The sequence below is a fragment of the Epinephelus fuscoguttatus genome, linkage group LG15, assembly GCF_011397635.1.
Source record: "Epinephelus fuscoguttatus linkage group LG15, E.fuscoguttatus.final_Chr_v1".
NCBI classification, from domain to species: Eukaryota; Metazoa; Chordata; class Actinopteri; order Perciformes; family Serranidae; genus Epinephelus; species Epinephelus fuscoguttatus.
This window is the reverse complement of record NC_064766.1, coordinates 20,293,132-20,320,906: the sequence shown is the minus strand read 5'-3', so window position 1 is coordinate 20,320,906 and position 27,775 is coordinate 20,293,132. Positions and strand designations below refer to the sequence as shown.

Below are 27,775 nucleotides of genomic sequence, written 5' to 3'. Positions count from 1 at the left end.
ATATATCATCTGAATATTTCTCTATGGATTATTAAAAAAACATATTCTTAATTTAAGTCTTTAGTTTCATTTATTTTTTATTACATGATGTGCTTTATTTCTTCTTTTTTTATGAATAATGTTTCATAAAATTCCATTAATTAAAACTGAACCAGTTTGTATTCAAAAATGAAAATAAATTAATGGTTGAATATGTGAAAATGAGAAAAAACAATTATCAATAATAATAACAATAATAATAATGATAATAATAATAATAATAATAATAATAATAATAAATAAAAAACAAAACAATTCCAAGATTTTTCAGGAGGCCTAAAAAGAAAACAACTGCCTTTGCTGATGACAAGTGAAAATTCATACAAGTATAAAGAAGAACAATGCCTACCATACTAACAACGCTTCTTCCACTTTTGTTTGTATCTTGTGGAAAAGTTAACCAAAACTGAGACACTGACACCACACCTGTCACTGAAGTGTAATGGTCACAAATAAACAAGTATTAACGATTCAAATTAAAGGGAACATATCATGTCACATGTGTGGCTGAAACTAAGTTGCCCCGCAGACGTCATTCGTGTTGGAGATCTGAAAAATATGTCTGATTTCTGTTCACCTTTGTGGTTGATACTTAAGGAACAATTCCCAGTTCCAGTGATATTTGCATGAAGGACTTTGGTGTGTGCACAGCGTCTGTGCAGGTACAGTACGTCTCCATATTTCTCAATTACATGTTATATCGAGGATCTCTCAAGGCAATACTGACGGTAAAGTTTGCAATGTTTGTATTTTGTAATAATAAAAATAATATTAGTAATAATGATAATACTTTTTTTATTTAAATGAAATGCTTAATTCTCACTCACTTCAAGTGGTAGCCTTGCAGATAGTTTTGGTTTTACTTGGCTAGCTTCAGAGGCACTTGACTCCTTATAACTGATGGCAATGAAATGTTCCCTAAACTATGTCTGTGGATTATCCAAAGCAACAGCAGCACTGTTAATGGAAAGACATTGTTGCTGTTTAACAATTGTTTAAAAGTCCTAAAAAGTAATTTTCTCAATTAGCTTATCTTGTGCATTCGCTTTTGTGAAAACAGAATTGTCTGCCAAAGTCAGAATTATTTAGTTATTTTAACAGGCCCTCATGAGGCAAGTGGCGTCTTGCACTGGACAATAATAATAGGCCCTAATACAAATAATACTTGATAAATTATCAATCAGTCAATCAATCAATTTTATTTATAACGCCCAATATCACAAATCACAATTTGCTTCACAGGGCTTTACAGCATACAACATCCCTCTGTCCTGAGAGAGAGAGAGAGAGAGAGAGAGAGAGAGAGAGAGAGATGCAGGTAATGACAGTAGCTTATAACAACATTATTGAAAGTAATAATATTATAGTTATAGTTCTGGCTACTGTGGTACAATATGTTGAAAGTATGTATTAATATATGGCAGTATACAAGTGTGACAATAGTCATATGTGTATAATAACAGTAGAAGTATGACTAATGACTAATGATGGCAGCAGCAGCAGGAGGCATCTGGTAGGACCACGGCAGCAGCACAACCACACACGTCACGCTGTCCAGGCACCGCTGCGATATGAGTTAATCTGAGAGACAGTGGAGCACAAAGGCTCCGGAGAAAAAGCCGAGTTAGTGACATCCAGAATGGCCGAGTTAGCAAGATGCAGTAATAGAATACGAGAGAGAGAGAGAGAGAAGGAGAGAGGGTGCCCGGTGTATTATAGGGGGGTCCTCCGGCAGACTAGGCCTAAGTCAGCCTAACTAGGTGCTGGTACAGGGCAAGCCTGAGCCAGCCCTAACTATAAGCTTTATCAAAGAGGAAAGTCTTAGGTCTAGTCTTAAATGTGGAGACGGTGTCTGCCTCCCGGACCGTAACAGGAAGATGATTCCACAGGAGAGGAGCCTGATAGCTGAAGGCTCTGGCTCCTGATCTACTTTTGGAGACTTTAGGGACCACGAGTAACCCTGCGTTCTCAGAGCGCAGTGTTCTGGTGGGATATTATGGCACTATGAGCTCTCTAAGACATGACGGAGCTTGACCATTTAGAGCTTTATAAGTTAACAGTAGGATTTTAAATTCAATTCTGGATTTTACAGGGAGCCAGTGCAGAGAAGCTAAAACTTTTTATAACATAGATAAATAAATAGGGCACACATCATAATATAAATTGTTTATGTCAGCATTTATATTTGCTGATTTATATTTTCTTTTGTTACAATTATATTTGGTCACGCCAAGCTGAAAATTCTAATCAGTACAACTCAGTGAAATCATCACAGCCTTATAGCAATGAGACAGTCGCAAGTATGACAAGCGAAGCTGGAAGTGGCAAAGGTGATGAGCTAGGCAGACTGGACTAGTAAATATAACCTGCTGTGGGAGCTCAGTTTTAAATATAAGACAGTAGAAGACCTAAGGCATCCACTGGTACCAACCATGTCATGCTATTTTGTCAGAAAGGGACTATATAGCACTTCAAAGTTAGGCTAAATTATGACGAGGGAAAAAGTGGCATTGTCATTTTTTGAAATGGTGTATTTGAATATTTCTGCAAAATGGGGTCCCTAAGCAGTCTTGGAACTGCAAAAATAAAATAAAATGAAATAAAATAAGTTAAAATAAAAGGGTATGACTAGAAAACTAAGACTTGTGAATTCAATAAGACCAAATGTATCTATGTGTGATGATGTAATTTGAGGGCGGCATGGTGGTGTGGTGGTTAGCACTATCACCTCACAGCAAGAGGGTTCCTCATTCGATCCCGGGTGCGGGAGCCCTTCCATGTGGAGTCTGCATGATCTCCCCATGTCAGTGTGGGTTTTCTCTGGGTACTCCAGCTTCCTCCCAGAGCCCAAAGACATGCAGGTTAATTGGTGACTCTAAACTGCCCGTAGGTGTGAATGTGAGTGTGAATGGTTGTCTGTCTCTATGTGTCAGCCCTGTGACAGTCTGGCAACCTGTCCAGCGTGTACCCCTCCTCTCACGTCAGCTGGGATAGGCTTGGAGGTGCGATCCACAGGAACACCTCAGTATTTATTTATTCATTTATGTATTCATTGTTATGTGCTTATGCCTTACAACTCTATCCTCTGCAAAAGTTTTAATGTTGTGGATAAGGTAGTGATAAGTATTTTTAAAAATTAATTTTACGTTAATATATCTGTTAATGTCAGACTTCAAGACAAGCCAGAGAGAGTATGCAAGAGAGGAAGTTTGAATGGAGATGTTTTAGTGATACTGGAGATATTACAGTAAAGTGGAAGGGCGTTCTACCTTGAGGCTTCATATCTGATTGTCAGGTTCTGAAGCTGCATTGGGAAGAAAATGCAGGTATATCATTTTGCAGACACTGAGTAGAAACATATGTGAAACATGTGTTTCAGTGGTACATCTCAAGATTTCTGAATATGGGTATTTTCTTTTTTATCCGCCTACTTATGAGCCATCTCCACTTGTACCAACCACAAGTGAGCCCAACTGTTTTGCTACTTACCCACCCCTTCCCTGTTTCTCAAGTCTCCATTTGTCTCTGTGGCCTTTTGAAGTAACACCCTCTGACAACTTCTGAAGGATACTACCACACAGAATTGTTTTCCACCTATTGAGAGAGCTCTGTAAACATGTCCAAGAGTGGATATCCCTCTGTGTATATGATACTGTAGACACCCATGCCACCCGGCCTCCTGCGCCCACAGGCTGAGCCAGGGGTGACCCATTTTTAAGTCTCCACCTGATTACAATACCATTCTCAATTTCATCCTATAATTTCTAATCAAAGAAGTGTCACAGTGCTTCTTTTTTGATTCATTACATTTCCCTTTGAATTACTTTGAATCCCCCTTTCCTCGTAAGCTCTTATTTAGCTTTAACACCTTACTCTCACTTGTAGTGAGAGTACAGTGTTAGAACTGTTAACACTTGTGGGTATTCATAGTGGGAACTGTTTTGCTTTTATCAGCAACATCTTGATTTTCCTTAAATATTTTATTCATTCTTCACTGTACTTTTTAAATTTTTAAGCACAAATGGTATTACTTTAATTGAATTCAATACAAAGGAATACTATTAAGGTAAGTGTTTAGTCAAAGAAAGAAAACTACAAAATTCAGTGACCCTGGAACATAAATCAGCATCATGAAATACTATAAAAACACCAGACTTCATGTGTTGGTGATGAGAAAGTTACTGTAGAACTGCAAAATTTCAACATTGTGAGTTTTATTAACCAACTGCACAATTTATTTTTATCAGCTCATTTACCACAGCATAGACGTGTGTGTTCTTGTGTGTGTGAGAGAGCAGATTATTAATAACTGTGTGATGCCTGTGATATTTTTCCGGGTATGTCTGGAATAGTACAAGGGCTTTCAGCAGTGGGCCATAGGCTCACTAGACATTGTGTTACCTTACTCGGCAACAGAAAGTGACTTAAAGGTCTGTAATGTAGGATTTTGGGGGATATATTGGCAGACATGGAATATAGAAGTCGTGACTATGTTTAGAATGAGCCATTCACATCTACATATGGAGCTGCCATGTTGTCTACCATGTTGTTGTACAGTAGCCCAGAATGGACAAACCAAACACTAGATCTAGACAGGGCTGTTTACGTTTTTCACGGCAGCCATCTTAGTTCTCCTACACACTTGGCACATGGGAGAAGTTTAGGTTGACTGCAATCTTCAACCCAGCATGGTCTAAAGTGCATGGCGAAGGTGCAGTTTGGATGTGCCCAACTGCAAAATAATGCGCAATGAGCAAGGGGGTGTACTTTGTCCCTTGATTAATCGTAGATGATTTTTGGGGATCACATATATTCAACCAGTCAGTGTCCTCCCCAGTTCCCTTTAAAAGAACTGGTGCATCTGCTACTAACACAATATGGGCGCTGGCTGACAACAACGGTCTGAGACTAGCAATGACAGTGCACTGCGCTGAATGCTGCTTTGCGCCAAATGTAAGATAGGGCCCCAGATGATGGTGGGTGGTCATTTTCACTGTATCACTGTGACTCAGTTTCCTGTCCTCGGCAGTTACACGGCAGAGGGAGAATTAAGTGGCTTCTTGGTTTGACGCAGTTTGGTAAACAAGGTTACAGACAGACCCGTCCTCCTTTGTTCTGCAGAAGGAGAACATCATGAACAAACTAACAGGGGTCCTTGAACAAGATTCAGATTTTATGATTTAGCTAGATTGTGGTTCTTTTTACAATTTATTTTCACAAATTGGTGATTGGAGGTATGTCTGAGCACTTTTTACGCAGTTAATAAATATCACCTCAGCTATTCACATCAGATCAGTGACATGTCTGATCATCACACAGGTCAAGATGTTACTTATCCCACCAAAAAGCCCAGTTTTGTTAATAGTCCTTCTAAACCAGTTGCACATCTGACAGGTAAGACCAGTGTTGATGTTCCTTTCATTACTACAGTGTTCAGTTTATTCATGTAGTTTGAGCCAAATGCCCCATTGTTGTATTCATCATTTTAAACCCCCTATTTTCAAAGAACCACACTTTACAGTGCTGCATTTTTACCCCTAGACGGACAAGATGTAGAACACGGAAATCAAATCATAGCATGGAGCATGACTGCAGAGCCTCTCCTCTTTGAAATGGATTACAAAAATGGAAGTCTTGTCACTCAGCAGGAGGGTTACTATGTCTATTCCAAGGTGTTCTTCTTAGGCATTGGTGCATTTCACCATTCTATTCATCGCAAAACTGACCCGAAAATTATTGCCCTCCTGATGTCCAGGACATACTCAGAGGGGTCCAGACGAATGCGATCCAACAGTTACTGTACTGTACTGTGTGTTTCACCTCACAAAAGATGATGCCCTTTTTGTACGAGTGAGCAATACCTCCAAAATTTTGAGACACAAATCCTTTGAGAACATCTTCAGTGCATTTATGACATAAAAATCACAATGATAATTCACCATGAATCTGAAAGTTTGGAATTAGAGTAAATAAAAGTTGAAAGTAAATACATCAATAGAATAATACATAGAGGACATCGCATTGTGGGTTCACTTGACCTTAATGTTCATTCTACTGAACTTAGACCTGTTGTCCTTTTTTGTGGACACTTTGTTTGTGCCGTCTAGTGGTAGTAAGAGCACAATACACCAATCCATGTAAAAACAGTCCACAGCCAATCCTGACACAAAAGTGGACAAGACCTGATCAAATTTTATGGTTGAAACTTGTTTATTTATGATCAATAATGTTTGTAGTTTGATATGACAACAAATTTGACCAAGTTTAGCAACAGTAATAAGACAAGACACTTATTTAGGAAGTACTTCTTTGAAGACTTTTACTTTTTGTCTCATTTGAGAACATTGTGACTTTATTATTGTTTCATTTGAGGACATTGGGACTTAATTATTGCTGACAATGTTTAGCTTCTATACTTATTGGGTCCTACAGCTAGGCGAAATTAAAAATGCATAGCAAACAAAAGGTCAGGTCTCAGGAGGATATTCATATATTCTATTTTCATATGCTTACTTATATACTTTAAATGTAATGATCTGAATTTTACAAAATGACTCGTCATAGATGGATATATTGTTCAGAACTTCGATACATTGCCTGATCTTCATATTGTTGCTGGGTATAAACATATGTGTCATTTTCATGCTAACATTAAAAATAAACAGAAAAAGATCTAAAAGTCCTGTTTGTTGGTTTTCTCAAGCCTATCTTGCAGCCGTCATGTAGCTGAATTGAACTCACTTTCCTTTACATCACATGAGGCCGAGTCTGAACAGACGACTCAAAGAATAAACCTTAGAGATGAATATCTGAGTCTAAGCAAATAAAACCAAAACCATGGATGTGGCTAAATACCACAAGAAGTAAGTGAGAAAACATGTTTTTTGGGTAAAGTCATCCTCTGAGATGTGTAGATGTATGTTACAAAATAACCACGTGTCATGAGTCAAGTATTAAGAGAATTATGATCTATTGACACAGCCTGATAAAGTTTTGACAGGAATCTATGATTTATCTTTTTTAATAATCACCACTTTATCATTTAGCCTTTACCCTTCTAACCAAGCTTTTTTTTTTACATTTAGACATTTTCCTCTTGCTGAAGGAACGATGACTACAACTGACTCACTCTTCAACACAACCACAGATGAATACAACTACGACTATAACTATACCGATTACTACGAAGATGAATTGTGCGACAAAACAAACGTCATGCAGTTTGGAGCAATCTTCACTTCAGTGTTCTTCTCCATTGTGGTCATCCTCAGTCTGTTTGGCAACATCCTGGTCATTGTCATTCTGGCCAAGTTTGAGAATCTCAGATCCCTCACCAACACTTTCATCCTGAACCTGGCTGTATCCGATCTCTTCTTCACCGCAGGTCTGCCCTTCTGGGCCTACTCCCACGTGCATGGATGGACTTTAGGGGAACCTGCATGCATAACAGTCACCTTTGTCTTCTACGTTGGCTTCTACAGTAGTCTTATCCTCCTCATGCTGATGACTGTTCACCGTTATGTGGCTGTCATGAATCCTCTCTCTGACATTGTGTCCACCACAGGCTGCTACAGTATTCTAGCATGTCTGATCATTTGGGTAGTGAGTATATCGATTGCCATTCCAGGCATCATCTTCACCAAAGTGGTCCAGAATCACTGTGTATCTGCAAAGAGCTTATTGGGAATCTACCTGCAAAATGCTCTCTTCCTGTTGAGTTCAGTGGTGTTCATTTTTTGCTATTCTCAAATAATGTGCAGGTTGCTGCGTCCTACTGCCCAAAGAAGAAGGCGCAGAACTTTAAAATTAATTTTTACCCTCATGGTTGTTTTCTTTGTGGGCTGGGCACCTTACAATGTAGTGATATTTCTGCGGTCATTCTATTACTGGCCCAAACCGCCTGCTGACTCGAAGACTGTGGCAAGACGTTGTGCAGAATCAGACCCACTGGATTATGCCTTCTACGTTAGCCGATTTTTTGCCTTTTCACACTGCTGCCTGAACCCAGTGTTTTATGTGTTTGTGGGGGTTAAATTCAAAAACCACCTAAAAAAAATGCTAAAGGGCTGGGGACACAAAAAGAGCAGCATCCGCAATAGGCAGAGCCGACTCACAATCACATCACTAACAAGTGGTGAAGAGTTCTCGATGTAGCTGGTTGAAGGCTGGTACAACTACAACACTTTGATGAGTCAAAATCACATTGTATATCTACCATCTCATATATAATTGGTAAAGCCTGGACTTCACTGTTGGTTCATTTGTCCATGTATTCTTTCATTAAGAGTTGTTGTTTGTGTTTTGTGTTGTCTGTTTCACACAGCAAATGGGTTTTTAGAAATGATGGTAGCCGGTGCTGCATTGGTTATGTTCATCAACGTACACTTATCATCTGTACCGATTACAGTACGCTTTCAGTTCCCTACCATTGTTGCTCGATGTTGATATTTGGTTGAATGTAGGTTGTGTCATTTGGTAACCAAATTAAATCTCAGAAAAACATCTAATGCCAGCATTAATTTGACCTAGACTACCAACAACAGATGAAATAGATTTTGTGGTTGGTTTTAGGTTGTGTTGTTCAAGGTATAGTACTCCAGAGACTCTACCCTCTGTTTGTATTTTCTTATTTTCATTTTATTTTCTGTGCTTGTGATATTTATGGGCGCTGTACCCCAACATCGCTCAGGTGAGGTCAGGGCTTTATAAAAAGGTGGTGACCAGATGCCAGACCATAAGCAGCAGGCATCCAAGAGACACAGTATCGAAAAAATACAAATATAGTGAGGTGAAACACCAAACAAGAGTAAATCTGAGGCTGGCTTTTACTTTTACTTTCACCAGCGAGCATGTTTACAAACAATACCCAACAATCCTGCATTGTATACCTTCAAGTAACCAAAATCTGACACCTTTGTAACATCCCATGCTACCAACATTTTGACATAGAATAATGGTCTGACACAGGTATGGAGACCAAAATCCAACATCTGCAAAATGTCATAGTGTTAACTTCCACACAACGTGAAATTCTAATGTTGTTAGACATTTAAATTTTCGGCCATCCAATTTTTATTTCAAACAAAATTTAATGTTCGTCCAGCATAAGAGTACAACATCTTTCTGACATCACATTGAGGTCCTGTGCCAGCTGTGTTACATCACTCATGGTTCCTTAAGTGCTGGGAGAGTGACTACTCAAAAGTCCCTCAAAACAGTAATCTAAGAATTAAGATTAGATTGTTCCTAGTTCTTATAACTAGAACTAGGTTTCTTAGAACTATACGTTTCTCTGGTCTGAAAACACCTATGAGACATACAAGGTTTTATTATTTAATTTTACAACTGTTAAATGCAATGCACAGTGTTTCATGCATAATTACATATTTTGCTTTTTAGTTTCCAATCAATCTGTACTATTATTAAGGAACAATGACCCTGTATCTTTGTGTTGTTGTAACACGTTCTCACTCACTACTTGTCAAATATGGCTGCTTGTTTTGGAGCCCTACACTTCAAAGCATCAGTTTTGGACGTGTCACTTTCTGCGTCACCATGGTTACAAGAAGCACAAAACTATTGTAGGTTTAGATGACAAAACAGCTTGGTTAGGTGTAGAAAAACGATCGTGGCTTCAGAGAGGACATGAACATCGGTCTACTGGGTAAAAGTCTTGTGTGCGTTTGGAGTTTGGTAAAAGCTTTGTATTAGAAGTGAGCGAGCCACTGATCAAGCTGCCGAATTTGAAACCCTTGGAATGAGAACGGGTTTGTTATTATGTATGTATGTGACTTTGAATGCATGTTGATCAATTGATTATACATCGTATTAGAGATAACGTGTGATTTACTTTGATTAACTGCATTTTACTTTATGTTTTCATATCGGTCATTTAGATCACCTATTGTATTTTGTATAAGCAAAAATGAAAATATTTTCCTTTCAAGACAGTATTTTGCTTTTGATCATTTGTTACATTGTTTATTTTCACATGATAATGTCATCATCATCATCATCATAATTTCAGTGCTTTACAATAAAATGAAGATGAATCAAGTTCCAGAGTGTCTCGTTTTGAATAACCCACACTGTTGTTTCTAGGTTCTCTGTTATAAAGGCAGTACCTAAGTCATCCATTTTGTGTGAATTCAAAGTTCATGCTTGAACTGCAATACTGTTCAGCATCTTTGACTGAATGTGAAACAAAAAGAGGAACAATGAGTTTGCTCTTGTATATAATACATTATTTCTCCACAGTGCAAATAAGCACAAGACGTGACAGCGGTTGTTCAGGGTGAGTTGGCTTCCATTCACTGTAATTGCTCTGCATATTTAGGGGTGACCTACCTGTACTTACTTGTTCTGCATATTGAAATATTTTAAAAGAAATCATTTTGTTTTTAAAAAATTATGAATAGCTAAAAAATTGTTGACATCTGATTTGATAATTTGACTATTACTAACCTCATGTTACGATGAATTCCTGAAGAAAACTTTGTTATTCTCGCATTCCTCCATGGTGAAGAATGCAAAACTGGAGAAAATTCTTCTTTTTTTAAATTATTGATATTATATTGAACTTTTTTTTTCTAACCTAAACAGTGTCACCAAGTGTTGATAAATCAGATATATGTACATACACAAGAGAGGGAAAAAAAACACAATAACTAGATAAAATAATATAAAAATGCATAAATCTTTAATTCCTAAAAGAAAAAAAAATGGATAAAATTCTTGATGAATTCCAAAAGACATGTATTTCTGCTAAAACCTTACTTTATGATCTGTATACGAATAGCATGCCAGGGCAAGTGCGTGTGTTGGGACTCAATGCATGCATTCTATCAGGAAGAGTTCAAATGCATGAGAGAGCCTCCAACAGGCTACTTGTCCTGAGAGTTTTTATGTGTTTTTCATAGCATAGTTGTAGTGAAAATGCATGTATTGGGAAGTGCTGAGCATACTGTGGATAAATGAGACTTGGATTATACTGCACAGGTTGTCTGAGAATTTGTATACAGCTGGTTTGATATAGTTTTTGCTGTTGTTAAATGTAGACCCCCTTTACTTCAATAAATCAAGAATTTTTTCTTCGTTTACTGGAGATGCATGCGAGAAAAACAAAGTCCTGATGAGTAATTGCTATGCAAATTTTCATTTCATGAATTAAATATTCCTTTAATTTCATTTTGCAAATTGTAGCTTTGTGCTCATGTTTCCTAGAAAACCTACAATGGCGTTCAACTCCACAGTGAGCGAAGGAGGTGCAAGCTACGTTGACGATGGTGTGGTATATCTTTGTGAGGATTTATTTAACTTTGATACCATCAGTGGTGCCTTCTTCATTTTGATCTTCATCCTCAGTGTCACAGGCAACTGTCTCCTCTTGTGTGTTCTTGTCATGTACGAGAACCTGAGAGCTGTCACAAATCTCTTCGTCCTGAACCTGGCCTGCTCCGATTTGATCTTCACTGTCACACTTCCATTCCATGCCGTCCATCTGCTGTACCACTGGGTCTTTGGGGAAGTTGCTTGCAAAATTCTAACTGCTTTTTACATCATAGGTTTGTACAGCAGCATCCTTGTACTGACTGCAATGACTGTCGATCGTTTCATAACAGTGGTGCTGCACAAGTGGCCAAGCAACCGTGTAAGGAGGCAGAGGTGTGCGGTGGTTGCCTGTGCAGCCGCCTGGGTCATCAGCATTGCTGCATCTGTGAGTGATGCCATCAAAGTAAAGGTGGTAATGTTCTGGGATGATCTTTACATGTGTAAAGACACCTCTGGTAGCTCTGATGTCAAGCTGGGATATTATCTCCAAGTGTCCCTGCTCTTCTTCCTTCCATTCGCCATCATTGTTTTCTGCTATTCTGCCATCCTCAAGACAGTTTTGCACGCTTCAAACAGAAAACGGAACAGGACTTTAGTGGTGGTGTTGTGTATTGTTGCAGCCTTCTTCATATGCTGGGGACCCTATCATATTGTGCTTTTCATCGAGTCTTTGTATGAACCCAAAGGCTGCAAAGCAAAGGAACACCTGGACAATGCCTATCATATTTGTCGTATACTTGCATTCTCTCACTGCTGTATGAACCCTCTGCTGTATATGCTCTCACAAAAGTTGCGAAGACATCTTTTAGATCTTTTATGCTGGATGACGGCCAGGAGAAGACACAGGGAGAGAGGCACTGGCTCTTCTGTTGTTCAGAATGTAGCTTTTGTAGCACAAAACTCAGCTGTTATGTTGGAATCAAACTCCAATAAACACTGAAATGCAACATCTGTAAATGCTTTTATGTAATATAATTGTATATATTGAATTCTACCTATGATTTGCAATTTGTTTTAATGCAACTCTTTTATAAATGTGCCATGTAAATGATAAATATGTGTTTTAAAAAAAAATCTAAAGCATGTCACTGTGTATGATCATGTCTACGCTGGTTCTGTAATAGGGGGAATCTAGTCTGGCTGATTTCACTTCTGTTTTCCACCTAATGCAGTGACACAACACAATAGCCCAGTGAGCAAAAAGTAGTCCAGATCACGTCTAAAAGACGTAATTTCGGGACATCCAGAAGACGTCTTCAGGGGAGCCAGAATGAAAGTTTTTTATACGTCTTTTCTGGACGTTGTTAGGACATTCCCTTCTGGACATCCAGAAGACGTCTTCAGGGGAGCCAGAATGAAAGTTTTTTATACGTCTTTTCTGGACGTTGTCAGGACGTTTCCTTCTGGACGTCAGAAGACGTCTTCAGGGGAGCCAGAATGAAAGTTTTTTATACGTCTTTTCTGGACGTTGTTAGGACGTTTCCTTCTGGAAGTCAGAAGACGTCTTCAGGGGAGCCAGAATAAAAGTCTTTTATACGTCTTTTCTGGACGTTGTTAGGACGTTTCCTTCTGGAAGTCAGAAGACGTCTTCAGGGGAGCCAGAATAAAAGTCTTTTATACGTCTTTTCTGGACGTTGTTAGGACGTTTCATTTCTGGACGTCAGAAGACGTCTTCTTGGGAGCCAGAAAGAGAGTTTTTATACGTCTTTTCTGGACGTTGTTAGGATGTTTCATTTTTAGATGTCCAGATTACGTTTTCAGGAGAGCCCGATTGAAAGTTTTTTTATACGCATTTCCTGGACGTCGTATAGACGGTTCACTTCTGGACGTCCAGAATACATCTTCAGGGCAGTCAGATTTAAAGGGGTTTTTTTTTTTACGTCTTTTCTGGACATTGTATGACTGTTGTTGAAAGTACTTACTGCAGACATCATTTCTAGACATCCACAGGACGTCCAAAAGATATCCTGAGAAGATGCAAAAGACCAATTGTCATGACTGCTTCTATCATTTTTTCTGTGAGAAAAGAACCCTCAAAGATCTCTGGGGGTGCCCTAGACCCCGTTTTAGAACCACTATAGATTGACCATGAAGATAACCTTAAATGCAGTATGGACCTCAGTTTAGTCTGATGAAATTAGGTAGCAGGGGTGAACAGTAAAAGGAGTGCCTTCCAAGCTCTTGTGAAATGCATTGACTTCAACAACTAAATGACAATTCAGTAGATCAATTAATACAGACAGCTGTTCAATCATCCATAGCAAAACTGATCACTCTAGAAAGCAATTACTTCAATCTCAGTGTATTAACATGAAAATTCTAAAATTGAACTTTAGCAAAGTGCTTGTATCTCACATTTTGTAAAATGTGTGACTGGCAAAAGAGTTGCCACTCTTTTGTAATTTAACAGTTCAAGTACTTTTCAAAGACAAATTGTTTCAAAATTAAGGACAAGTAATTTTCACAGAAAATCGCTGTCGTCTTGCTAAATCCTGTTTAGTCACCACAAATAATTTAATGTCTCAATAAAAATGCCCAGTTGTCGCCAAAAAATTGTCTATGCCTCGTTAGAAATATCGGTTTTTGTGGCCAAAAATCATCTACATCTTGGTAGAAAAATATCCAGTTTTGTTGCCACAAAACTGTTGACTTCTCGCCACAAATATAGTGTTCTTGCCCCATAATTGTTGAATTGTTCAAAGTTGACAGACCAAAGCTCAAAATCAAGGACCTTTTGGTAAATCCAAGATCTTTAAAGTTCTTCGTTTCTATCTTTTTAATTCATGCACTTTCAGGTCTTTCCAGACACGTGGCAACCCTGTTTAACAGTGTGAAAGGCGAAAACACACAACATACAAGGGATCCACTAATATGGAAATTGTAGCCTATACAGATAACATTAAAATTGCGGTTATGGCCAATAAATATTTACCAATATGATCAATGATCAATGTCAATATGATCTGTACAAATCAAGTTTCACTGATAATTACATTTTGGACATATTGAAAACCACATGTAAACACTGAATTTGAAAAAGCAGTCTCTCTTTATTTCTACAACATTCCACTCTAATTATAATAACAGTTTTTAACATATATATAATAGCAGTTTGGGAACAAGTATATAACTTAACCAAGTCTTTTGAGGAAAAAGGTGATGGTAAAAAAACAAAAAACAACAAAGACAAACATTGCAATTCCTTCCTTCCTTCCTTCCTCCTGTTCTTCCTTCTCTCCCTCCCTTCATTCATTCATTCCTTCCTTCCTTTCTTTCCGTCCGTCCTTCCCTCCCTCCCTCAGGAACAACTAGACTTAAGAGTCAGAATGAATTCTAGAGTGGACTAATTAAATTGCTTGGTCTCAGGAGGTTAAACAGAACATCAATAACAATCAGAACAACAAGAACAATCAGAACATTTCAATAATTTCTATTTATACCCTCCTCCTCCCACCCTTCCAGGGGCATGTTTTAAATGATCACCTGCTGCAGCCCGTATCGCTGCTTCAGTTGCGGATTGGTCCCACTTCATGACAGCAGCTACAAAATAAACAAACAATAAATTATAATGATAATAAATAAACAAAAGAAAAACACAGATTCTAATGTTGAGGTCAAGGCTAGCTGGCAGAGACATGTACATGAATAGATGTACATGTACATGTACATGAACTGGTCTGTACTATTTCATTTACAGTTTCAGTAATGCCGACAAGGAGCATGTGAAAGCGCAGTGCACACAGAAAAACTACAAAGATGGCGGGTGATACTATTGCCCCGACACAAACTTTTAGGAAGACCAAATTACAAAAACAGGTATGGATGTAATTAGGCTTCTGGGCAGATGGAGAAGGCAAAATTTACTAGCAAAAGCAGGGTTTTCGGGGTGTCGGTGGCTTAGTAGTAGAGCAGGCGCCCCATGTACAAGGCTGTTGCCGCAGCGGTCCGGGTTCGACTCCAGCCTGTGGCCCTTTGCTGCATGTCCTTGCCCCTCTCTCTCTCCCCTTCACGCTTAAGCTGTCCTATCAATTAAAGGCTAAAACGCCAAAAAAATATCTTTAAAAAAAAAAAAAAAAAAAAGCAGGGTTTTCCCTAGCCTGATACTCCAACTGAACTGCCATTTCATTTCACTTCATTATTCAGTCTGACCCCGCTCCCATAGCAGCCGTTTTCAAAGGTGGGCGGGACTCCTCAGTGATTGATTGATCTTCAACCAATAACTGTGAAACCTCTGCTGTCTTTCTCTACCGACATTATCAACAACTTCAGCTTGCTATGAGCTAGCTACACATGTCAGAACATGTCTGTCAATGCGAAATATTGTTCAGTTTGTTCTGGTCTGTCCTCCATGTCTCCCCCAGTTCAGTGACATCATTGCATTCAAAGTGCCCTGATTGGAGGCTTGAAATTCCAAGTTTTGAAATCGCTGTGGATGGGAGCAGGTTCAGACCCTAGAATCGCTTTGCAAAAATCTCTGTAGTGGCTAGCGACTCAAAGGCGGGCCGCCTTCGTACTTTTGGCCACCTCCTTTGTTGAAAATTAAAGTATTAGTAGTATTGTGATGTTGGCGGAACGATAAAGGCGGAACATTTCAGGGCATTTCAGCATCGGGGCTGTTTCCAGAATGCACACGCTAGTGCGCTAGTAAGCACAGACTCTCGTAGTTCATTTTCTTGAAAGCACTGTTTGGGCACGTTTTGATTTAATGGCTAGATAGTTACCTTTGCGAGACGAACGTGAAGTATACTGTAAACTGTCTTCACCATCACTCAGTCTAAAGTTATAGCGGACCAGCGAACTGCAATGCAATAGTAACATTACCAAACATGACCTGTGAAACAACTTTCACTCGGAGGTGAAGAAAATAACTCAATGCTCAGTTTCACCTCATAAACCCTGCACCGCTCAGAGTCTTATAAAACGACAACTTTCCCCAGAGGTAAGAGGCTGCGCTCCACCACTTGATATAGAACTGTAAACATTAATAACCACAGCTGAGCGCAGTCATGGCGCATTGCTAGTTAGATGACGTAAAAAGCAAATGCGCCAGAGACCAACAAAAACCTGGTCTAAAGTCAACGGCGCAGTATTTCGCTGTTAAACAAGTTAGTAATATGCGTCTCTAGGCGGGTGCACAATGTGCGTGCACTCTGCTCAGACAGACACAGAGCAGCCACACATATGCAAAAGATAACAAATAAAAAAATGATTACAATGTGAAAGGTTATTATTGTGCGCATTACAATATTTATCAGAAACACGTCTTAATGGTCAGTCATTAATCAGAATGATCTAATCGCAGTAATAATGATCATCATAATTTGTAATAATGACAAATGAAATTGTGAAATTATCTGACCAATCATGGCAACACCTCCCGCACGAGGAGATCCGTCTCCTCAGCTGTAAAACACTCACTCATGGGGCGTCGTTTCAGCAAAAGCTAAGGTATGGCAATATGGCATGACGTCACAGAGCTACTGATGATGGAGTTTCAAAAATATAAACTTACATAAAACTTCACTTTGGTCTTTGACCTGTCAGAAGTACATACTATGCTTTTGAAAACTGTTTCAAAGGACATGAAGCTGTTTCTCACATTCATAATACCTCATGTCTGCATGTAATGCATGACTTGGTGAGAGCAGTGTAAACATCGGACCTATTTCGGCGCATATTTCAGCACCACGGACAGCGAGCGGACGTTTAATTATCATTAGTCATGTGTTTAACTTCACAGAAAATAAAGAAAATAAATTAATTACAAGCACATTTCTAGAAGATAACCAAGGGGTCCGGTGTATGAAACACAGTAAAACAAAGGCCAATTTGGTACAATACTGTATAGGCGAATTTATTGGAGTGTCTCCAGAGACCGAAAATACAAGCTTAACATGCCGACATGAAGAAAAAACCCACATACAATCAGACGGGCTTCAAGACATCATTTAGACAGGCTGTCTACAGCAGCAGAGCAAAATGCTTTTACAACACACAGATAACTCACATAACTCATAACTCGCGGAGGAGCGAAGTAGTGAACAATTTGATTCAATAACACTCGTATTCACTAACACTCGTATTCACTGATGAGCATATTATTGACCTATTTAAGTGCAATACAATAACACAACCAGGCAGTGCGCCTCAGGAGTAAACAGTGCACTGTTTCTCTCTCTCTCTCACACACACACACACACACACACACACACACACACACACACACACACACGTCTTTTAATACAACCATGACACAAGTAAGATGACTACTAGGGCTGTCAACAAATATTCTAAATTCGAATTTGAAAAAAAAAATGGACCTTCGAATGTGAAAATTGATATTCGATTGTGGAGAGAAAAAAAACACAACCGCAGCTGTCCTCTTTGCGAGTGGGCGTTGGCCTGGGCGGCTGCACTGAACACACTAAGGGCCACACTGCCTGCAGAGGTGCTGCTAAGCGCAGCACACCGAAATTCTCGCACGAGCTGGAGCACATCCGTTCACATCAGACGCGCATTTCTCCATGCTGGTCGACAAGCATTTCTGCTCCCAGCTGTTGTCTCCGTCACCCTGCTTGACACATGACACGCAGAAAATAGACCAGAGCCGGCCACGGAGCTGCGCGACGCGGCGCAGCCGGTGTGGATGACACAATCGGTTAACATGGGCGCCGAAAGTAAACTGGCTTCGCTTCGAGGCTCTTCGCAGCGCTTCTGCGAGCGGTGTGGCCTGACGGGTCAGAGAGGAGGGGGCGAGCGAGAAGTCCGCGGTCATTTATAACGTAATGTTATAGATAATTGTTTTATGTGTTTTAATGTGTAGGTATGTAAATGTTTTCAAAGACGTTTATGTTGAAATAAAAATACCTACAAGTAGTTATGTTTCCTTATATTAATACATATACAAGTAGGCCTATGTTTCCTTGTATTAGTTTGCCCTCTTGTGGACATAATGCGGAAAAAAAATATTCGAATGGTTCGAACCTATGAGTTATTTTTAGAAGGAATATTCGAACGTCATTTTTGAGCAATTTTGACAGCCCTAATGACTACAGAACCTCTCTTTTTTCCTCCTGATTCCAAGGTATGGCAGCTGCCATACCTCGCCATACCTAAATGACGCCTATGAAGGTCTGCCATCTAACTAGCTCTCCGCCATGCGCTCCAATCATGCCTCTTTTAAAAAGGGAATGAGAGGTGACACTCTGATTGGCTTATTGGATAATACGCCCAAAACACACCCATGACTAATTCACAGAGTAAGTCCAACCCTTTTAGACTCTCCGCCATGGCACACAGTATAAAAACGCGCTGTCTAACTAGCAAGTGACTGGGACACGCCCATGCGCCGCACGCCTGGCGCTTCGCGTTTTAGACCATCTAAATAGGGCCCTTAGTCTGTCAAATCTCAATTTCTTTCACTTAAGCATATGATACTACAGTGCGCACCGCGCACAAGCCGTAAACGCCGTACAACGCACATTCTCCAACCTTTGCCACCTTTGTCTCCAAAAAATTCAGGGACAACCCGAAAAGCCAGTGTGCAAACGGTGCTGTCACATTTTCAAGATGAATGGTAGAAACACATCCAACCTGGCCACAGTAACAAATATGTTGTATATAATATACATATGTATTATATATTTTCTCAGTGGTATCAAAATTGTTAGAGAAATGTAGAATTTTTTTTTGCTATTGACTACCACATGAGTCAAATGTTATCTAAAGGCCACATAGTTCATTAAAAATACATTGCACATCAAAAGTCATGTGATATGAATTTTCTGAATCAAAATTTAAATTTCAATGTATCATATTGTAAAAAAGTAGTATTAGTCTAATATTAAACAATATTACATTTCATTCATAACAGTATCGAAAAATATGACATCAAGCATACCTTTTATTGCTGAGAACAGATTGGTGTCCTCTATCCCCATCTTGTCTTTCTTCCCCTTCCCTTTCATATTTAACAGTGCCATCACTTCATTGGTGAAGAGCCTAATCAAAGAGAAATCCACAAGAAAAAAAGAAAAGAAACACTGAAGCAATACCAGCAAGCAGCAAATACCAGGCTGTTTCACATCAGAGTAAATGGAAATTGGGGGTATTGCTCGTCACAAAACCAAATTTAGACCAAAGAAGATAAATATTTTCATTAATAATGGACATTGTTTGTAGTAGATAGAGAGACTGAGAAAGACTAAATGTAGAGACACTAGTGGTACATTTCCTCCAAACATACTGAAATGTGGACAATATAATGTGATAACTTGGCTGGATAGAAAAAAAAAAATCCTATTGCTCACTTTTCCTGTCTCTTTTACTCTTCCCCTCTCCTCAACTCCTTCCCTTTCCTCTATCCTTTTTCCTTATAGGCTATATGTAATTTTCCTAACCAGTCCTACATTTTAAATGTTCAATTAACAAATATGTATGTATTATAACCAGGTGTATCTCAAAAAATTACAATATTGTGAAAAAGTTAAATATTTTTTGTCAGGCATTTTTAAAAGTGAAAACTGTATATATTCTAGATTAACTGCATGTAAACTAAAATGTTTTGAGTATTGTTTGCATATAATTTTGATAATTACAGACTGCAGCTAAAAAAATCCTGAAATTTAGTATCTCAAAATATTTGAATACTTTATTTATGCAGTATAAAGACCACAAATCTCTCAAACTCAAAATGGTGATTTACTCAGTCTTGTTCATAACACACAGTCACAATCATGGGGAAGACTGCTGATTTGGTAGTTGTCCAGAAGACACTTGTTGACAGCATTCACAAGAAGGGGAAGCCACAATTATATTCAAACAACTTCTGCATCCGGGCAGCAAAGCGCAAAAAACAACAAAAATGGTGATTTTCACTGAAAGGGTTACAGGTTTGCATCCCTGAAATGCACCTCTCTCATGTCCACAATATGACAAGATGAGGGAAACACATCGCCCTATATTTGCAGAAATCTCCCCACATTTTAACACCCTTTCAGAGACATTCAAAAAATTAATAATCCTGGGAGACTGGGCAAAACTCAAGAGAATGAGCAGAAATACAAATCTCATAAATCTATTTCTCCAGTATTTTGGCACTTCAGGCATACTGTGGTTGATATCTGAAAATGCTGAAGGACATCACTGGGAACCCAGTTGTAATTTGAAGAGGTATCCCCACGCTACAAGTATCAGACAAAAAAGTAATTTTTTTTTTTTAACCCAACAAAACAAGATTCTTCAAAATAACAGCCTTTAAATCCCATACTACCAAGTCATCTATTCTGATCTCAAAACTTTGTTGAATTTCACCGAGATGACAGGTTTGCATCCCTGCATCTGTACATTTCTGCTTAATTGAGCTTACATTCTGGTGAAAGTTGCAAAGTGATTAGCACGTATGACTTATTTATGATGAATTTTGTTTTTTGATTTTTTAAAACTCTGACGCTTTCTGATGCAACCACCAAAACTATAAGCCCATAACGCCAGCCAAAGATGTTTAGCATAGGACTGGACTTAAGTGCAAAGTTAATTTATTTCCATGCAGGGGAAGGCAGATTGCCCTGGAATAATAACAATGTTAGGGTTATATGCAATAGAGCCTCTGTACCGCTCTGAGCTCAGGTCTTAATTATTCTTAGTGCCACACACATAGGAAGTTAGTAGGCATATATTGAGCTTTGATGGCTAGGGCTACTTCAAATCAACAAAATTCTATCATCCTCCAAAATAGCCTGCCATGATCATTCTGCTCCAAAGTCCAAACATCTGTCTTGAGACATATTACAAGTAAAATGTATGAATAATTACCTGTCGAGAACTTTGTGTGCAGTCTTTTAAATCTTTCCCACCCACTCTTGACAGTTGACAAACCTGTAAATACAAGCATTTTTATTTTTGTATTTTTACTAAAACACTGCAGTCCTCTGCTGTGAACACATAATGAGCTGCAGAGGTAGTAGAACCACACACACACACACACCACACACATACCTCGCACCTGCGGGAGCTACAGGAGGGAGACGCTTTGTGGGGAGCTAGAGTGGTGAATGTGTGCTGTTATTGTGGCTAACCCCTATTAGTTAATATAGCTGGAATATTCCACCTCAGTGTTTCTGCTACATTCATTTAGCAGCGGCGTGTCTGCTCCTTCAAAACATTTTTGCAAATGCACCACCACTCTGAGACATCTGTGCACTTGCACAGTGCAGCAGCCAGTATAGTGAGGAGAGCAGCGGTGAGGGGAGTGGGGAGTGGGGGAAGGCTCCTATTTAGGGATGCACCGAATATATTCAGCCGAATATTGCCAAAGAAAAAACACACATTCGGTATTCGGTGGAATAAGTGAAAAGCAAGGCCGAATATTAGCAGCGTGTTTTGATAACGCAATCAAACAGCGTGCGGTGACGGACAGAGTAAAATGTCAGCAGTGTGGCGATAAACAGTAACGGCGAATCCCGCCGGTTGTGGGTTGAACGGGGGTCACAGACACGGACAGGAATACGTATTCCTGTCAAATACGGCTGCGCATTATAACGGCTTACCAGCGAACAAGTCCGGCTCCAGGTGAATAACTTGTTGTCATGACTGCCCAAAAGTACCTGAACAGCTGAGCCATGGGGGCACACAGTATGTGGCGTATCAGAGGAGAAACTTTAGGGACTGTTCGTTACTTATGAAGGGACTGTTCTTTACTTATGAAGGGACTTGTCAGAGGAGGAGGGTGGCTGGTTGATTTTTATTTCATTTATTTATTTTATTTTGATCCCCCCTATGTTAATCACTTATTGATGCTGTTTTTGAAGTATGAATAAGTCAGTAAGTAATTTATTCCATTGAAATATCATTGATGTATTATAGAAAAGCGATTTATCTTTTTATAAATGACAAAAGCCTCATTTTCGCTGTGGTATCGTGATACTCCTCAGAACCATGATATTTTCACTGGTATTGTACCGTGGGTCCCAATTGAGGGATGTCTCTCACTCTCAACCCTGTCATATTAATCTGAACAGCACAGATACAAATCAAGTAGACACTAGTATGTAGTAGTGTTGTCACAGTACTATCTTGTGTGCTCGATATATATTTTTTTTCTTTGTGGAACTTTAGGGGCTCCGTACTTTTCTAGTATGCTGAATGATAAACAAAAGTGTAAAGAACACTCTTCCTAACTGTAGACTCACCTTAGTTGAGTTGTTAAGTGTCCACCAGGGTAACTGTGTGTATTTGTCTGTTGGGAAAGACAGGATAAAATCAGCCAGTGTATCAAGATGCCAGGAACACATTTAGATTTTATTATAGTCAATATTGAGATCACGGTTATTAGACACAATTGACGTATTAAACATCATGCACGTATTTAACTAAAAAAAAAAAAAGGTCTTTAACAATGGAACAGTATTTTTTGTTGTTCCTCTTCTGACTCCTTGAAACTTAAGTGTTTCCAATTGCTTCAACCTTTCATGTGGACCAAAGGCTCTCTCTAGATCATCTTGGCTCAAGCTGAACTAAACATGCCACAGCATGCCTTGAAGTGAATTTAAGCTTTTATGGAGGGGCAAGAGCACATAGTTACAAAGGATAGGGTGCGACTAATAAGACAAAACCAGAGCATCACTGCAAAATGGAATGCAGCACAATAATTTTATCTTGTTTTCATAATTGTGGGAGGCCGTAATTATAATTGAGATTTGCCTGATTGCCCAGCCCTAACTAAGACCTCATCAAGTGCCTCTATACTATACTTTACTATACCTCTGAACTATACATGCACACATACACTTTATCCAGTCCATAAGCTCAATTTTGCACTACTGATCTGTTTCTCATATTGCACTGTCGCTACCACTGTGCCTTTTTACTTTTTTGAGTATAACTCTTTTTAGCTCAGGTTTTATTTATGCCTCTACTTATTATATCTTATATTTTATATTTGCATGTTGTGTCAAGTGTACTGTCTGCACCGAGGGTCTGAAGAGAAAAGCAATTTCGATCCTCTGTATGTCCTGTACATATTGTAGAATTGACAATAAAGCTGACTTTGACTTTGACTTTGACTAATACCTACTCAAAGCCCCCTAAATACCTCCTCAAGGATCTCTAAAACCTGATCGAGGACCTCTATAACCTCCCGAAGGATCTGTAAAACCTCTGACACCTCCTCAGGTACCTCTAAAACCTGTTACACTTATTCAACAATATCTACAATGTCTTTAACAACAACTAACAACACTTTCACGACGCTCTTGTAGTGGTACTGTTCTCTGTAGCCTAGCGGCTAATTAGCGGCTAGCGGGCCGGCTCAGCGCACCCCACCCCCACCCCCCGGCGCAATGTCGAAGCTTCGATTTAAAATTGTTTTGGGCTCAAAAACTTCGATTTTCCAAAATGAAGTCGAAGGTCAGCACTAACATGAACACACGACTCCTACATTGTTGAAGTGGCCACATTCACCAGGAAATAAGAAAAGGCTAACATCAGTTAGCAGGCTAGCTAGGTAACGTTAGCTGTTGCTATTAACCAGCAAGTAGATTTACCTTTCACGTCGGGCCCGTTAGAAGTTTATTTGGTCATTACTCTTCATTCCCTGTTAGCAACAAGTTTGTAAATGAAGCTACGGTTGCCCGTGGTTCATGTGGGTGCAACTGTTTACCAACTGCCTATCATTTAGCTTTGAAGCTAAAGCGCGAACAAACAAGCACACATAACTTACAACTTTTCCTGATCTTTTGGAGCGAACAACATTACATAGAATGATTTAAGCTTTCAGTGGGATAACCTGTGTTTCAAATAAGACTAACAAATGATAAAGTTTCATGAAATCATTTGTCACACGTTTTTCTACCTTGCAGAATCTTCTCCAGTGGCAGCTCAGGGAATCCGTGGATTTTCGAGTGTCCAGGTAGATCCCTCCACTGAAAATTAAGACTCGTCATATCCATCCGCCACAGAGTTAGAGAAAGCCGGTTTAATTCCAAGTATTTGATCAATAAAGAGCTTTGCATCCGCAAATTAAAACAAAAAAAGGTTGTTGGAAGCAATTTTACTCATGACATAATTTCCAGTGTTGTCCCAAAAGTAGAACTGTTTTTCACAGCGGAGGGATCAGAAAGTAAGCCCTCCTCCCCTCCCAAAAAGGTGTTTCGACTCAAGTTACAGCACCTTATGTTATGCAGTGCTCACAGCTAATTAGAAAAAAAAGATTTAAAATGAAAAAATTCAACAATAACAATTACGGTGGCTTATTGCATTCATTCAAAAATTTAAAAAATCCTTTTTTTATGAGATCATTATCTCAACATTTGAGATATGTTTTCTAAAACAATTTTTTTCCCCTGTTTTTATGAGATAATAATCTTAACAGTTGAGATAATTCTTCTAAAAAAACAGGGAAATTTTATTTTTTTAATGAATGCAATAACCCACCGTAAAAAAAATCAATAAAACTGAATATACATAAACAAACAAACAATCTACAACCAGTGGTGCAGCAGCCCCATTGGCACCATATCCAAACCAAAATTTACTTTGGATCAAAATTTAAACAAAGTTCATTTTATTTATTGTTGCTTAGTAAAAGGTAGCCATGTTTCATACCCCTTCCCTGAAAATGATATTTTGTACACATCTGCATGTGAGGCATTCATGGAGGATCGTAAATTGATTCATTCAGATGTTTCAGGGTTAGATGTATAATGTAACTGCATCTGTGCAGTTCTGCTTAGGCTATAGACAGTGGGTCACCTACAGACTTAGTCAGTTGCTGTACCAATTCTTTCTAGGCATTTCATCACAAAAGGGGTCAAGGCTAGTTCCTAGGGCATGCTTTCTTTAGAAGGGGTACTACATGTGAAGTCTTCCGCATTTCAGTTGCAAATGTTGCCAAAATAAATGCACTGTGATTATCTGGACTTGTAGCCTTCCTCTGATTCAGGCGTTTAAAAATGCTGACCTGTTCAACAGAAACAGAATTCTATCAGTCTAGGTGCAAGACAATATTATGATCTGACTAATTCCCTCAAACCCAGAGAAAACATGTTCACTTGATTTGCAAAATCTGTTTCACTACCTACCACTACTTTCTGAGTAATAGTCAGTCATCCCCTTATAGTTTTCCATAAATGTTTTATATTTTGCTTCTCAAAGCATTTTCTAAAACAGCCAAGGGCCTGCCTTGCCTATATGTTGTTATTAATTTGCTTGATGTTGATATTGGTGTAGGTAAAATGGTTTACATGAGCTTTTAGCTGAGGTTGTTCTGTTTAATTTGGTGCATACATACATGATTTGTGCTTGTTGTGAGTGTGTGATTTGAAATACCCAAAAACATCTGATCTGGATTCTGGATAGGATAAGATGATCAAATTCGTATCCCGTTTTTGTACGCTCACATAATCAGGTTTTTAAATACACATTTTTGAGATGTAATCTTATCCAGATAACCCTGATCCAGATCAAAAGTTTTGAAATGGTTAGCCCAAGCATTTTCTTGATAGATAGCCTTTTATTGTCCCATGGGGAAATTTGTTTTCACAAATTGTCACAACAATATTTGGGTACACAAAAACACCATCAACAAACACCATGCACAAACACCACCAAACATTGAACAACATACAGTTGCAATCAAAATTATTCAACCCCCATTGCATATTAGGCTTATTGGCAAAATATACAATTTCTCAGCTGTTTGCAATAAACAAATTACACAAGAACTGTTTAAGTAGTTCAATGAAACTAATATTACAAGAGTTTTGATCCAAATTCAACACAAAATGCTACTTTTAATGACTACTGCAGTCTCAAAATTATTCAACCCCTTCATGACAAGCATCTTCAGTACTTAGTAGAGCACCCTTTTGCTGTTATGACCTGCTGCAAACGTGATGCATAGCCAGACACCAGCTTCAGACAGCGTTCCTGAGGAATCTCAGCCCATTCCTCATGGGCGATGGCCTCCAGTTCAGTAATATTCTTGGGTGTGCGTTTTGCAACCGCCTTCTTCAAATCCAACTAGAGATTTTCCATGGGGTTCAAGTCAGGCGACTGTGACGGCCACTCTAGAATCTTCCATTTCTTCTTCTGAAACCAAGCCTTGGTGGACTTTGAGGTATGCTTGGGATCATTATCCTGTTGGAAGGTCCAATGACGCCCAAGCTTCAGCTTCCTCACAGACGGCACAACGTTTTTACTTAGGATTTCCTGATACTTGACTGAATCCATCGTGCCCTCCACACGCTGCAGGTTTCCAGTGCCACAGGCAGCAAAGCAGCCCCAGAGCATCACTGAGCCACCGCCATGCTTCACTGTAGGCAGGGTGTTCTTTTCAGCATATGCTTCATTCTTCTTCCTCCAGACATATCGCTGTTCCATAGGCCTGAAGAGTTCCAGTTTTGTTTCATCACTCCACAGAACAGAATTCCAAAACTTCTGTGGCTTATTTATATGGTTTTGAGCATATTGGAGCCGACTTTTCTTGTGCTTTTGGGTCAGTAGTGGTGTACGTCTTGGAGTTCGGGCATGGAGCCCTTCGGTGTTTAGTATGCGCCTTATTGTACAAACTGAAACCTCAGTGCCTGCTGCCACCAAGTCTTGCTGCAGGTGTTTTGCAGTCACTCGAGGGTTTTTGACCACGTGCCTCCTCAGGAATCTGGTGGCAGCCGCTGATAGTTTACTCTTTCTGCCACGTCCAGGTAGTGTAGCCACTGTTCCTTTAACTTTGAACTTGCGAACTATGCTTCCAACTGTATCTCTAGGAACATTCAGAGCTTTTGCTATCATTTTGTATCCTTTTCCTGTTTGTGCAAGGCAATGATTTCTTCTCTGAATTTTTGGACAATTCTTTTGACTTAGCCATATTTCTAACATGCAATCAAACGTCACTCTCAACAAAACCTAGCCAGTCCAAGTATTTATGTGTTCTGTCTCAAGCACACCTGAACTAATGAAGCCCTTGATTAGTTGCATCAGGTGTGCTTGAAACAGGGGGTTGAATAATTGTGATTAGTTGCATCAGGTGTGCTTGAGACAGGGGGTTGAATAATTTTGAGACTGCAGTAGTGATTAAAAGTAGCATTTTGTGTTGAATTTGGATAAAAACCATGGTAATTAGTTTTATTAAACTATTCCAACTGTTCTTGTCTACTTTGTTTATTGCAAACAGCTGAAAAATTGTACATTTTGCCAATAAGCCTAATATGCAATGGGGGTTGAATAATTTTGATTGCACAAACACCACCAGAAATGAACAACCAACACATCACACTCAGGAGGGCTGGGTCCATATGAGGTTATTGGGGGAGGTTGTTAAGTGCAGAGATGGCAGACTGGACAAAGCTCTTGTTGAAGCGCTGTCTCCATCTCAGGGTCCTGTACTTGCGCCCAGACGGCAGCAGTGTGA

General features: G+C 39.2%; 2 protein-coding genes and 2 long non-coding RNA genes across 5 annotated transcripts; 2 read left to right on the top strand and 2 right to left on the bottom strand.

The window, feature by feature from the left end:
• Positions 1-662: 662 nt before the first annotated feature.
• On the top strand, positions 663-10,095 carry LOC125902536 (chemokine XC receptor 1-like). Of its 2 annotated transcripts, none has more exons than XM_049598980.1 (2): positions 663-701; positions 7,125-10,095. In XM_049598980.1, exon 2 carries the CDS (start codon positions 7,150-7,152, stop codon positions 8,191-8,193), a length of 1,044 nt encoding a protein of 347 aa, XP_049454937.1. In that variant the 5' UTR covers positions 663-701; positions 7,125-7,149; the 3' UTR covers positions 8,194-10,095. The 2 variants fall into 2 exon arrangements, with proteins under 2 accessions (XP_049454937.1, XP_049454938.1); XM_049598981.1 differs by having other exon boundaries at positions 674-767.
• Positions 10,096-10,314: 219 nt separating this feature from the next.
• Positions 10,315-13,072, top strand: LOC125902535 (chemokine XC receptor 1-like). Its single transcript, XM_049598979.1, has 2 exons — positions 10,315-10,333; positions 11,263-13,072. Exon 2 carries the CDS (start codon positions 11,273-11,275, stop codon positions 12,308-12,310), a length of 1,038 nt encoding a protein of 345 aa, XP_049454936.1. The 5' UTR covers positions 10,315-10,333; positions 11,263-11,272; the 3' UTR covers positions 12,311-13,072.
• A 797-nt stretch (positions 13,073-13,869) lies between these two features.
• Positions 13,870-21,200, bottom strand: LOC125902540 (uncharacterized). The gene is made up of 3 exons (XR_007451104.1): positions 21,184-21,200; positions 19,271-19,371; positions 13,870-14,910 (listed from the first exon to the last, which is right to left on the bottom strand). It is a non-coding gene; the product is annotated as an uncharacterized LOC125902540 (long non-coding RNA).
• Positions 21,197-24,326, bottom strand: LOC125902539 (uncharacterized). The gene is made up of 3 exons (XR_007451103.1): positions 24,221-24,326; positions 22,560-22,606; positions 21,197-21,246 (listed from the first exon to the last, which is right to left on the bottom strand). It is a non-coding gene; the product is annotated as an uncharacterized LOC125902539 (long non-coding RNA).
• Positions 24,327-27,775: the final 3,449 nt, after the last annotated feature.

Excerpts from the sequence above, each read along its gene's own strand:
- LOC125902536 (XM_049598980.1), top strand. The coding sequence starts at position 7,150 with ATGACTACAACTGACTCACTCTTCAACACAACCACAGATGAATACAAC.
- LOC125902535 (XM_049598979.1), top strand. The coding sequence starts at position 11,273 with ATGGCGTTCAACTCCACAGTGAGCGAAGGAGGTGCAAGCTACGTTGAC.